The following is a 13,770-nucleotide window of genomic DNA, read 5'->3' as shown; positions in this document are numbered from 1 at the left end:
GCCTCTACCAGCTAAAAATTGTTTCCTCCTTGACAAAGAAAACATGAGGTGTGAACTGATGCACTCGGTACAGAGCCAATATTTGCGCAAGGCGCTATGTGTACACAGGGACGTACCTCCTCGAGTAGCTGTCTCAGTCTCTGAAGCTGTGCCTCGAGCTGTCGATTGTGGTCCTCGAGTATCTGCATGCGTGCCTCGAGTCGGCCCTTGTGCTGGCGTAGTAGCTTCGCCTCCGCGATCATATCACAGTCGGGTTGGCGGCCCGGGTGTACACCGTCCTCGGGCGTCGAGCCCGGCGTCTGCTTCGAGCGCAACCTCTCGTACTCTGCTTGCAACGTCGCGTTCTCTTCTTCCAGCTCGCGGATCATCGCCTCAAGTTCTTCGCGTTGCTCTGCGTCGATCGCCGCCATCACCTGATATATGAAGAAACGCTCGTTAAAATTTCGAGAAGATTTCTAATTTACGACGATGAGGATTCAAAGAAGTTTCCATAAATCTCACCTGCACAGGGCTGCGTGGCACGTTGACGCCGTCGCCGCCATTGAGGCTTTGGCAGTAGTGGGCGATCAACTGGTGTTCGTCGTCGCTATCGGGCGTGGAGTTGCTGCGTGTGCGAGACAGCTCGACCTCGGCGAGTCGCGATGCGTAGATCTCGAGACGCGAGTGCATGTCTTGGCTGAGCGAGCTGTGCTGAGGCGATGGAGCGGGACTCTCGAGAGCGTCGCCCTCGAGGACTGTCTGTACCGGCAGGTAGCCGACTCGCGGATGTTTCTTGAAGTAACGCTTCGACTTGAACTTGTTGCGCAGCGCGCGCGTAAAGTCGCGAACGTCTTCGCCTGATGTCGTCTGAAATTGGAAGAAAGAGAAACATCTATACCTTCTCGAACGAAAATCCATCACATTTAACGAGAGAAATAGAAATACAAACCGCCGTGCAGTACTCCTGCATAGGATGCGTGAGCTTGTGATTCTTGGCCTTGCGCCCGGAGAAGAAGCAACCCTGGCACATGTCGAAGTTGAAACACTTGAGACATCGATACCTGAAGCCGACTATCGGATACTCCTTGCAGATGTTGCACTTGGCCTGGTGCTTGGCGCTCTCGGCAGCGGCGAGCCTGTGTAGCACCGGCAGCCAGACCATGCTCTGAGGCTCTTGTTGCAGCCAGCTCAGGAAGTGCACGGCTTCGATCTCGTTCTTGTCCTTGCCAGCCTTCTCGAAGCAGCTACGCACCGAGGGCTCGATGTTGGAGCCGCCGAAGGCCGCGACTTCGCCCAGCTGACGCGGCACCTGGATACAGTCGTGCAGCAGCAGACCGAGCTTGCGCTGGTCCACCAGGCGGTTCGGATCCGCGATCAGTCTGAATAAATCTGCGAAAAAGTAGTTGGTTTATAAAATGTTTAAGTACATTGATACACGGGTAATTCCGACACTCACATCTGTACTTCTCCTCCAAGTGTCCCTTGCAGAGCAACACCAGGCCCACCTTGAAGGACAGGACGCGTATTTGGCCGGTTCGTTGGCTGTCGTAGACGTTGAGCAGCCAGTTGATGGCGAGATCGATGCAGAGCGGTACCGAGACCTGCGTCGGGTTCTCGGCAGCTATGTGCTCGTAGATGGAGGTGAGGACCGTGACCATGTCGGGAATGTCGATGAGCTTGTCGTTCTGCGCTCGGAGGCCGTGCGAGTCGAACTGTTCCAGTGCAGTCGAGAGGCTCAGCAAGTCCACTGTGTGAGAACATCAAACATTTGATAAAGTGCATTAAAAATATGGTATTGATCATGGCTATAGGCCTGTACTCACAGCTGAGTCGCTTCTGCACCGTTCGCAGCTTCATGGCCGTCCTGTACGCGGAGAAGCGCACCTCGTTGAGATCCGCGAGCGAAGACATGAGATCGATCATCTTCGGGTGGTCCCAGTGCGTCGTCTCCAATTGGTGGCTGCGAAATCGAGAATCGATCGATCAGTTGTCTTTTTCAAGCGCATGCGTTAGTAGATGTTTAGAAAAAAAAAACGTATGCTCACTTGATATAGTAAGGCACTTTGGCGGGTGTGAGCGCTCGCTCCCAGGGCGGCTCGACGCTGCTCGCGAGGAAGGCCTGGCTGCCCGGGGTGCTGCCGTCCTTACCGAAACCGCTTAGCTGCTTGTAGCGCTCGTCTACTGCCACCTGCAGCACCTTCCACCTGCGTGCAAGCAAACAATCGGTAAATATAATAATCGTTTAATTTTTTATATACACTAATAAAGCACGAAAATAAGTGGTGAATACCAACCTAGAATTGAGGTCCTCGAGCTTAGCGAGTAGCGCGTGCGAGACGATGACGCTGCTGGTTGCAAAGGCGCTAGCCTGCTCGTTGGCCTCCTCGAGGAGCCTCTGTATCGGGGCGAGACGTTCGCCGAACTTGTGCAGCTGCTCGAGCTGTTCCGCCGCCTCGGGATTGCCGTTTGCCGCCGCTGGCTGCCAACCGCTCTGCAGAGCTTCTGCGCCGGCCAGTCGAGATGACAGCTCCTCCAGGGATTTTTGGAAGACGCATAGTTTCTGCGGAGAAGGTTATTCTTTAACATTGTTGTCTAAGATTTTGTTGGTAATCATATTCTTATATGGAGATCGGGGGATATAAACACGATTATCTAAACTGTCGCGAAACAAAAGTCGCAGCGCGTACTTTTTTTTCTTCAGAAAGAAATACGCAAGGCTGAGAAATTTCATCTGCGGAGAGAGAGAGAGAGAGAGAGAATTCCCCAGCGGAAGAAAACTCGCCCGGCGAGCTTTTTCCTTGTTTTCGTTTCAATCGCTGTGTGCGACTCGCAGACAGCGGAAAGCACCTTCGCAAAATTCTCGTACATCTAATTCCAGGCGAATCTCGAGTGGAAAATTTTTCTCAAAACACACGCTCGAATCCAATCCTCATAGACGCGATTCCGCAAACTCTCGTCGCGATGAGAGCAATTTTTAATGCACACAATCCCGACGAAGAATCCAATCCCCGCCGCGAGAAAGCAGATGCGGAAGAAGAAAGGAGGCGGCGACGCCGGATGAGATTCATTTCTTTTTTCCTCTCGTTCGCGAGGGAAACGTTTGCCGAGCACTTAACTGTCCAAACAGAGCAAGGGAGGTATGTACAAAAAAACGCGCCAAAAATGCCCCCTTTCTTCGTGGCGCCCGGCGTATACGTACTGTGTAAGAATTTCAAGGGAGAGAGAGAAATTTGCATGATTCATAATATAAACGAAGCAAATAGAAAGGCGCCGAGTTATGCATCGGCGTGTACGTGTATAGTTGGCGCGTTTGTTTTATAGTTTTCTGGCGACGGCGGCGGGGAATTTTCAGAGCCTCATTTGCATGCGTGCGGGATTAATTCTGTTAAGTTTTGCTTGCGCGTATACACTGTATATAGCTTTATTATTATTGATCATAGTCGCACACTCGCGAATGAATGGTGTGCACTGATTTTACGACAATATTCCTGGCGTTTCGTGTAAGGATTTCTCATGATCACGTATAAAAATAAAAAATAAAAGCTCGCGTACACCCACGTACGCTTGATGCGCGCGCTCATAAATATTCAGATATTTCCACGAGCGGATATACATAGCCGAAGAATTTCGCGCCGCGAGTGCGAAGGACTAATTTTACGCCTTCTTTTATTCAGCCGAGAGTATAAGTCCGCGTTCACATACATATAAATGGATTAAGACGCCTATATACGGTGCAGTTTGCATATCCCCCACACATCCCGTTTCCGAATAATTGATACCTCGAAAAACGACAAGCGGGGCTGAGTGTATTGATTCGGGCTATTTGCGGTTCGTTGAATATTTCACGCGGCTCTCCCGTTCGCATCGTTATATACGCGATGTCATCGAACCATAATTCACTGCAGCGACGAGAGCTTGAGTATATAGGAGTGAGAAAAAAAGTCACCGGACCATAAATCGCCGGCGTCACCTCATTAGACCGAATCAATCAGAGAGGTGTGTATACGGAGGCAAAAAGCGACTGGTTGGACGACATTCCCACAGGCACGTGCGCGTGCGTAAGGTTAAGGTCCGGCGCGATTCGTGCCAAGCGCGCGTCTCGAGCCAAGAAAAACACTGCGGGCCCAAGTGCGAGGGAGAGATTATTTTCTCGCGCCTCGAGGTTGAACAGCTGGAAAACAGTCTCTGCCATATGTGTTAGGTGTAGTGTTTTTGGAGCTTACGGGACGCTTGATTGATCAGTCGCGATTTTAGCGCATTTACCGCAGAAGTGGATTATACGCGCCTTGTCTCTCGAAGACGGGGTTGGAGTTTCAGGCAGACGTGCTACTTTGCGCAGCTATTTTAGAATAGACCGAATGAGTAATTACACGATTTCAGACAACACAGCGCAGCGACTAGATTCGCGATTTCATCGCCGTAATTGAACGCCGTCGCTTCGTCAATCTCGAACTAAATTTACTCGCATTGCACACATGGAATATTTTTCAACTCCCGTATATACTAATTCCCCGCTATGACCCCCACAGTGCGCTGCACACATAAACCGCACGAATCCCCCGTCGCATAATCTCGCGTGTAAAAATTAAAAGCGAAACTTGCGGCACGAGCGTAACAAAAAAAAGCAGCCGCAGCGTACGTGCGAAAAATCCTATCAGCGCGGGCTATTCAAACATTTGGATTACGCTCAGCCGTGAGCGCGAAAAAAAGGATTCGCGCGCGTTCGAGCAAATAAGCATCGAAAAAAAGGCGGTGTTCGTATGATGTGTATGTGTAGCGTTGCTGGAAATATATATATCGGGAGGGAAAATCGCGGCGGTCGGAAGTTTATATTGTCAGCGAGCGCGGCATTCAATTTCCCGTTATCGCGGACTTTTCCGCGGCGGTCGAGTTCGTGAATGGTCGAATTTAAACGAAATGGAGCTGGATTTAAATTTCGACGTGGATTAGACATTTTTTTTTTCGTTCGAAGCTACGTAGACAGCATCGTCCGCTAGCAATTGGATTAGCGTCAAGAGTCGCGTGTAATTTCCTCAAGCACGCGATGCTATCGCTTACCGTCTGCCGCTATGGTGTATAGACAGTTTTCTGCGAAACCCGGAAAACATAAAGCAGCAGCTGACGGAGAGCTCTAACATCGTGTGTAGGATGGAATTTGCAAGAAGCTACTGATGCGCATCAGGATCTTCACCGCCGCGAGGGGTAAGCTATTTCGTAATCGTATACTAATATTATATCATATAACAGGATTTTTTTAAAAACATAATAAAACTCGCCATACACACCCAGCCGTGATTGATAACGCCTATACCTGCGCGCGTCTATCCATCTCTCCCTCTACTCGGCGAATATACGTATACTCGCGGCAATCTCTCGCCCACTCGGTGCTACGCGAACATTGAAAATCCTCGCTCTGGTACAGCTGCACTGCGCTTATACAGGTACTACTACTCTATACCAACTCGGCAAAGAGAACGGCAGACGCGGGCTTTAATCGAGCATCGCGTATACGTGTATATATATGACACAGTCAAAGCCCGCAGCAGCTATACATACGGCGATAAAAGTACGAAAAAGCGCCGGAGCTTTTTTTAATTAACGCCTTTTGTACGTATGTGTGTAGCGAAGGGGTAAGGGACTTTTTTCTTTTATTTTCTGGGAGTGTATACAGATATACAGATTTATGTGATTTCAGACGGTGAGGTGTGCCGATACGTCTGATTTTAATTTTCACCACGATTTCCCTTCGCATTTTTCACTCGCCAGCTCTTGCCCTATTATATATAAAACTAAGCTAAACTACCGCCGACATCAAAAAATATCGCGCACATCGTCTCGCTGTAAATCACCCATACACATACATACGGGTCGAGCGCATAGTTGCACAACTCTCGCCTTTTTTCGCGGCTCCGCAGCTGCGTGCACTTTCAGCCTCGCGCGCGCGCGCGCGATAATCATTTCTCCGCGCGCTCGGTATACATACAAAGCCGCGAACGCAGCGATTTTTTCCCCCTCTCTCTAGCATAAGAGATGCCGGGAGGGATTATTTTGTTCCCCTTTTAATTCGCAGACGTTCGCGTTTGCAGTGCTTATACGGGGTTTATCGAGTGGGATATCGTTTAATACAGTGTTGTTATTTTTCGCGCCTCATTTTCGAAAAAAAAAAGAAACAGAATATGCGAGAGACTCTTATTCCGAGCATGAAGCAGAGCGGTTGAAACAACGGTGTAGAGGTCGTAGTTTATTTTTCCTCCTGTTCTCGGGAATATATACCCGGCGCTGCTTGTAAATTTATGATAATTTTTCGCTACAGGCTCTAATGGCAGCACGACCCGCGGAATCATGCTCGGAATAAAAATGTACACATTGTACGTAAACGTTCATATACAAACTGACCGTTATATAGTTTGCATACAATTTTTTTTCCAAGCGTTCCCTCTCCGGCGCATCAGAAAGCGATCCTTTATACAGTCGAATATAATCGCACAGCTTTTAAATGCGCGTCTCTAAGGCGCGACATTTAAGCGTCTGCACGAACCCCGGCTATTTTCCGTCTCCGATAACTCATCCATTTTTCTGTCCGAACGACGTGCGACCGCGACGATTTAAGCTTCCGGTCACGACGCTCCGCGCCGCTCTGCTGCTTGGGCTTTGATAACAGCGCGCCGGCGACGACTCAGGGAAATTATTTTCTCGACCCCTGCGGTCTCTCTCTCCGAGATTTAGTGTGGGCCCGCCGCGAGGGTGTGACGTATACGCTGGAATATGAATTCCGATGGGACACCGCGCGATGGAATAAGAAGACAAACCGAAGAATTTCGATTCTCTTCAACGATTGAATTTCCATGACAATATTCAACGCCCGAAAAAAAGGTGCCACGACGCGCTCGATGACTCAGCCTCGTGCATACGACGACGACGACGAGAAGTAAAACCTGCGCGCTTGCAATACACACGCCGCGGTTTCTCGGATTTCGCGGCCTTTTAACTCGCGTTACACACACTGCAGCTATACACGCGTCTACACGCGCGCTCTATTTAATTCGAGGAAGCGCTCCGGAGAGTCTGTATTGCGGCAATCAAAGCCACGCGACGCGTGTTGCTCTTCCGATTACTTATACGAGGGTTTTGCTGGAAGCTCGCGAGACGCTCTTTTCTACGCCTTTTCAAGGGACTATTAGAGCGAGAGAGATGTACGGCTGAGAAACGCGTAGGCGTGATTTATTCGGTTATTTAGCAATTGAGCTCGTTAGGGTGTATACACGCGCCGCGATATTATGTCGGAGTTGGTCGTTATCGAGCGTCAACGTACGACACCATAAATTACGCATTGTTTAACCCTGAACAATCGCACAACTTCGCACAGACAGAGAGAGAGGACCTGTGTGTGTGTGTACAGTGTAATAACTATCAAAGCGACGTATGTACACACAGGCAGCGCACACGTGAAAATTTAATCAATGCACGCCGGCTGCAACAATCACTGTACGTACATATACGGGGAAAATTAGCGCCTTATCGAGATGTGTGCGTTTATGAAACAGCGTTGAAATCGCCACAAAAGGAGTAGAGAGACCAAGAGAGAGAGGGGAGAAACACGTCGTTATTATAAGCGTCATCGAGCAGGCCGTAATCAAAAACAAAGCCTATCTCGGGATACGATCGAAACGATAGGGCAGGCCATCGGAGGAGGAAAAAAAATGTTCTGTTTTTTTTTCACCCCCAGCTCGTCCTCGGATATAATGAAGTTCCAGTGGTATTATCGGCGAAGGAGATAGCCGAGGCCGCACTTGACTGTGTGTGTGTGTGTGTGTGTACGAGGGTCTCTCTCTTTCCTTTTTATGTTTTCACGCCGCCGCGCGTCTTATCTCCGGCGTCGTAAAGGAGAGCCGCGGACCTTCACGTCTCTGAGATGCCGGACTTCGAGGGCCGATTTTTTTTATACCTCTCATGCTGTAATATATGGATTACGATAATTTTTTTTGTTTCATACGTTACTGGTATTAACCGTATCGTAGGTCGCGAGGCAAACTCTCTCTAATCTGGGAACAATTGAACGCGCGCTCGCGAGGACCAATTAGCAGGTGGGAATTACATCTGCAAGCCTCTTATTGTCTCCCCTGCAAGCTATATACCGAGGGGCTACTAATGAGTCCCGTACACTTGCGACTAACTTGCACCTACTCTATTCTCTCTCTCTCTCTCTCTCTCTCTCTCTCTCTCTCTCTCTCTCTCTCTCTCTCTCTCTCTCTCTCGGCGATAGTTATACACTGTGTACGTACGGGCGGTTAGGTGCGAATTCTATGGTTTGTACACCACTTGACGCTAACGATTTCTGTAGTGTGTATGTGTCGCTTGTAGTGCTCGTGTGCATACTATTAGCGGCGGCTCACGATGATGATGACGATGAGTGGATTTCAAATTGATAATCGAGTTAGGATTGTTTAGGAGAGCTCGGCGAGAAGCTCGCAGGAGCTTGGACGGGCGAAAGTTGCGAACTATCGCGATTAGTCCGCTCGCGCGAACGCGATATCCTCGACTGCTTTATCACGTACAAAATTACAGCTAAGCTGAACCCTACCGTTGAATCGACTCTCAGAAAACCCTTGCGCGCACTCCCCGCAGCGCAAAATGCATTCAGCCCCCTTTCCTTCTTTTTTTCATTCGCGCACACGCATTCTAACGAGATTACGCTCGCGGAAAAAATCGGCCGAGTCAGGAGGCGCGACGACTACTGCTGCAGAGTACAGCGCGTTGGAGAAAAGGATCGGATATCGGAGAGCGAGGTTATTCTTGCGTGTGCGCGTGCCGGGGACTGCGCATGGATTTCCCTTTGTTCGTGATGGTCTATTGTCTAAATTCGAACGGCTGTCGCGCAGTCGCTCTGATGAAGCTTTATGCAAAGAGTGTCGCGGGTTCTATATTGGATTCTCTCACTTTTTTACGCTCTAGTAACGCGTTTTCATTTTACATTACGCAAATGTAATGTAAAATAAAAGCTGTCGCGCGCATTAATTTCCCCTTTGAAATATTAACAAAGCCGGTGTGCGCCGGAGGAATTTTAGAAAGGCAATGTAAACGGCTACGAGAGCGATATTTTCGTAGGAGGGATCGTTTGGAAAAAATTCGCCATCGTAATTAGATTTCGCAAACGCGCGAGTGTGTGCATGATATTAAGCGCATTGGATTTTGCACGGATTGCAAATTCAGTAAATGCTGTTCGCGAACGTCGTCGAGAGGCGCGACTTCTGCGAACGACTCTCTCTATATATTTTCAATGCCTTATTTTGTTACAGCTACGCGATACACCTGCTGCGCTCATCCGACGTTTTCCTTGAAAATCGTTGCAAATATTATAGCGAAATGTATAATTACCGCACAGCCATTTTTTTAAAAACGCAAAAATTTCTCACGAAAGCTATATACTTGAAAAATCCAAAATAAAGATACCCCATCCTGCGCACCTTCCACCTCGCTCTCGCTCTGCCGAAGCCTTTAATGGGCTGCGAACACACACCCACACACACACACATACAGCTTTGAAATTGCCCCGCACGCGAGAGGTGGTGCAGAGAGTCGTTCTCTCTCTCTCTCTCTCTCTCTCTCTCTCTCTCTCTCTCTCTCTCTCTCTCTCTCTCTCTCGCTTCGTAAAAGTGCCAAGTGCAGCGCGCAACCAGTGTAAAAAGCTTCGAGAGCGCGCAGCATCTCTCGTTTTCTAAGGAGGCCGATTTCCGGGTTCTTGAAAGATCGAGGGCTAATGGCTGCGAGTATCGCGTGCGAACAAGTCTTGCATCGATTCGTCGCTGCAAGAAACACCCCCGGAGAAAGGGTCTATTTTTCTTTTAGCGCGTAAAGTGACAACAACGCTTTGTTAATCTCGTTATACGTACAGACGCCTATTCTACTCACGCGACTCTGAAACCTTACGCAGAAGTGCAATATCGCTATGGAGGAAGATTTATAAACTCGAGAGACTTTCAAAGCCATACATGAGCGCTTGGCCGAGCGCGCGGGCGTCTGTCTAGAAGCTGTAGGGGAAGGTTAAACACGGATTTCCGATCGTGTCGCACGGAAGCTACTGCACCGCCTTTTCATCGCTTAATCCTTCGATTTAGCTCTTTCTCCGTGGCTCTCTCGGACCGTTAGCGAGCTTCTCACGAGCTGACGAGAAAGAACCTTGTTGGACCTTTCGTATTTTCTGAATGGATAGGAGAGGGTGTGTGCTCCCTTTTCACGAGCTTCCACGGATGGGATGGATTTCGTTCTTTTCATCGTATCGGACAACGAGTGCTGTTGACGTGTGTTTTTATTTTTGACCTGAAACTTGAAAAATTAAGGCGATGACGCGACACCGCGAGGCGTATTTAAAAATCATCACTCGCCATCGCGAGGGACGCGCCAGAAGCAGAAGAGGAATTATCCCAAAGTATACGAGGATTAAAACTCATAAAGCTCTGAGTCACCGACGACCGAAAAAACACATACAAACACGTGCTTTCACGAGTATAACGAAATTAGGAAGTGACGCTTCGCCTCTTTGTCCGTCTCGATCTATAACAGCGTACTTTTTCTCTCTAGATTTTGCATTATGCTTCGACGAAAAGTGGTGCGGATACACGTGTAAGTATCTGGAAAAAATTAATATCGTCCGAGGGAACAGGTAATACCTGTTCCCCCTCTACGCAGAGAAAAGACGCGGTAAATTCATTTGCGGCATGTTTAACCAGCGCGCGATATACATTCGCTCTCCGCTAATTGAGAGAAATCGCGGTTTAATATCGCCGAGATACAAATTGTCGCCTATAAAAGTACAGCAGCCATAGATACGGAATCGAACGACTACTGCTCATGAGTGTACGATAAGGACTGGATGTGGGAGTAGTCGAGAGCCGAGAGCCTGTTTCTCGCGACACCGATCGGATATACCTACAACGCGGAGACAAGGCTGCAGAGATGTTTAGAAAGTCAGACGATACGCTCCGAATTCGAGCGGCATAAATTACAGAGACGAGCCCTTCGTCCCCTGAAAAATGACTGCACTATTTACATCGGCTGCCGGCATCCAACGCATCAATGGGCGAGTATAGTATACGTACAGTAGAGCTAACTGGATTTTCGGTGCGTGTAATGTATTTACAGTCCCTTTCTCGCTCTCTCTCTCTCTCTCGCTCTTGAAACTGGTTTGCCTTCGAGCCTGGCGTTCCCGTTCTCGTATCATACGTACAGCGTATACTACGAGGTTAACGCACCGCGCGGGTGAAAGCCGACGTTTTTCTCCTCGGGGTTGAAGATAGAGCGCGAAATTGGAAAATTAACGCCGCAACTCGGCTCGCTGCGTTATGCCAAACTTCGCGAAATGTCGCGACGCGAATATTCGCGTCCGGCGCGTCGTGCGGTTTAAATATAGCCGCGCCGGGCGCAGTCTAATTCATTGATTTTATTTCTGCGGGCAGTCCGTACACCGCGCGATTTTACGGTTTCGCTCGATTTCGCCGAGAGGTTTATAAATATTAGCGACTTTCCGCGCTGTATTACTGTAAAACAGTACAGCCAAGCCAACGAGAAGCATCAACTACCTCCTCTTTCTGAAAGGACGAGATGACCTCGTAGTAGAACTGCTCGGCCATCGACAGGTCGATCTTGAGGGAAGTCCGATCGGCGTCTTCGTCTTTCCCGCTCCCGTCCTCATCGTCCTCGAGCTCGTAATCCTTGATGACGATGCTTCGCCTCGAGAGCATCTCGATACCGCCGCCGTTCACCAGTTCCATCTTGATATTCCTCGATATTCACGCGCGCACTTCAATTTTTACAGAATATATATCTCGCGCGAAAATTATGTGACTTTTCACACGCGGATTCGCCGATTGCATTTCGCTCCGAGCTTATCCGGTCGGCTCGTAAATACGTGTCCTCATCTCTATCTCTCTCTCTCTCTCGATAAGAGAAGAGCGTCTCTTTGTCTCTCTCACACGTGGTCACAGTGTCGGATCATAGCGGCTGCTTTCTGAGGAGGCACGAGAGTGAGTGTGTGCCTGTGCGGGAGGATCTGTCGAGATAGCCAGGCGCATTGTTATCTTTGCGATTGCGAGAGTTCGATGCCGTGTCAGAGCGAGCACAGGTGATGAGAGTTCAGATTTGCGCGTGTACGAAGAGTCGAGAATGTAATAATAAACGGAGGAGACGAGCGAGAGTCGGGGTATAAATAGAAGCGTAAAAATGTGTTTTTAGAAAACTCGCACGAAATCAAGGCACACACAGCGTTGAACTTTCCGTTGAAAAACCGAGCTCGCGTCGAGTTCCTCGCACTGAAGAAAAGTCGCCTCTCGCGTGAAAAAAGAAAATCGATGTATCGTATCTCACTAAGGGTAAAATCGAGCCGGCAGCAGCAGCACGCGTTTTACAGCTGCTGCTGGCACGCACGCACGTTGACAAGCGAGAGTGAACTGAGGAGAGTGAAACAGCGGACGCCTATAACGAGAGAGGCACTGCAGCTCGTCGCCTCTCTCTCTCTCTCTCTCTCTCTTTCTCGCTGCCGTCGCGGCGGTGGCGGCAACGGCCCATATGTGTGTGTGTGTGTGTCTGAACCGGCGCGTCAACTCGTGTGTGCGCGTCGTATGCGGAGAGACACATTCCTAACCGAACAACGGCTCCTCCTCCTACTTTGCCTCTCGAGAGACGCTTTATCCTTGTCTCTCGCTCCGTTTTGTCTCTGTGTGTATTGGGTTTAGGAGTTTTATCGAGGGTGAATTATTGGACGGTTTTTTCTAAGTGGTCGGTCTGTTTGAGGTTTCTATCTTTTTTTTTATTGATCTGTGGGGGGTTTATAGCGCTCTGTGTCGGATTTTGTCTGGGATTCTTTATCCGCGAGTGTTTTAATTAAAATTTTAATTAAAATCGGCAAGTTCGCGGACTTTGTGTAATCTTGCTTTGTTTAACGGCTAATTACAGCGTCGCTTGCTCAAACGTTTATTTAACGTTTACGCGTAACGCCGGATGGAAGCTGGGAATAACTTTCTTGTTCGACATGCGCGCACAGCTTCCGAGAGAGAGAGAGAGAGAGAGAGAGAGAGAGAGAGAGAGACTCGGAGCAAAATTTTGCGTATTTTTAAAAAGCTAAAAACTCGCTATTCCGTTCTTCAACCGAGGGAAGCTTGATTAGATAATGGATTAGAAATAATTGAGCATCGGCTCGATATATACCTAATTTAATTGATCGAACGCAGTCCCAGGATATATCAACTGAAAAATTGCCTTCGCGCATACATGCGGGATAAAAGCTTTAATTATTATAGCACTGTTAAAATTGATCAGCGCAGACGCGAGAGGTGTTCCATCAAAAGTAATGGATTAAGGTCGCGCGCGAACACGTGCGGTTGATTGAAAATTTTTGTGAAATTAAATAATACCCCGACCCTCCTCTAGCTCTCTCACTCTTTTCTCTCTCAACTGTCTAACGCGCGCAATCGTATTTTTAATCAAAAAACTTTTGCGCGAAGCTATGGTAATTGTATTTTCTATGAGATAACGGACTTTCCATTAAAGACTCTACGCTAATTAAGCGTCGAAGTGTGTATGTATATACAAGAGGGAGTTAGAAGTGAACGACCTCTGAAGCCGACGAGGAGTCGGACAAACAAAATTTTAATAATACCCACACAAGGTACACAACAATCAGCTGTTTAATTCGAGACGCGATTTTTCAACAAACTCGTAGGTACACCGTTATTCCATCCACGTTTGCTCTACATAACGAAGGAGAGAGAGAGAGAGAGAGAGAGAGAGAGAGAGAGA

At 48.6% G+C, this 13,770-nt stretch overlaps 1 protein-coding gene across 17 annotated transcripts in view; it reads right to left on the bottom strand.

Moving 5' to 3' along the window:
- Positions 1 to 13,770, bottom strand: part of LOC103317445 (dystrophin, isoforms A/C/F/G/H) — a 218,745-nt gene that overhangs the window by 3,636 nt on the left and 201,339 nt on the right. For 16 of the 17 annotated variants that reach the window (XM_031926602.2, XM_031926610.2, XM_031926616.2 and 13 more), the window contains 7 exons: positions 2,274 to 2,539; positions 2,025 to 2,183; positions 1,803 to 1,939; positions 1,436 to 1,726; positions 929 to 1,368; positions 502 to 846; positions 117 to 413 (listed from right to left, as the gene is read on the bottom strand). In XM_031926602.2, coding sequence (XP_031782462.1) covers positions 117 to 413; positions 502 to 846; positions 929 to 1,368; positions 1,436 to 1,726; positions 1,803 to 1,939; positions 2,025 to 2,183; positions 2,274 to 2,539 — 1,935 coding nt within the window. Of the gene's footprint in view, positions 1 to 116; positions 414 to 501; positions 847 to 928; positions 1,369 to 1,435; positions 1,727 to 1,802; positions 1,940 to 2,024; positions 2,184 to 2,273; positions 2,540 to 11,595; positions 11,777 to 13,770 lie in introns of those variants that run through there. The other variant, XM_031926617.2, reaches the window with a different exon arrangement.

The sequence above is a fragment of the Nasonia vitripennis genome, chromosome 3 (genome assembly GCF_009193385.2).
Source record: "Nasonia vitripennis strain AsymCx chromosome 3, Nvit_psr_1.1, whole genome shotgun sequence".
NCBI lineage: Eukaryota > Metazoa > Arthropoda > Insecta > Hymenoptera > Pteromalidae > Nasonia > Nasonia vitripennis.
Note: the sequence above shows the minus strand (reverse complement) of the source record. Positions and strands in the feature narration are given on the sequence as shown.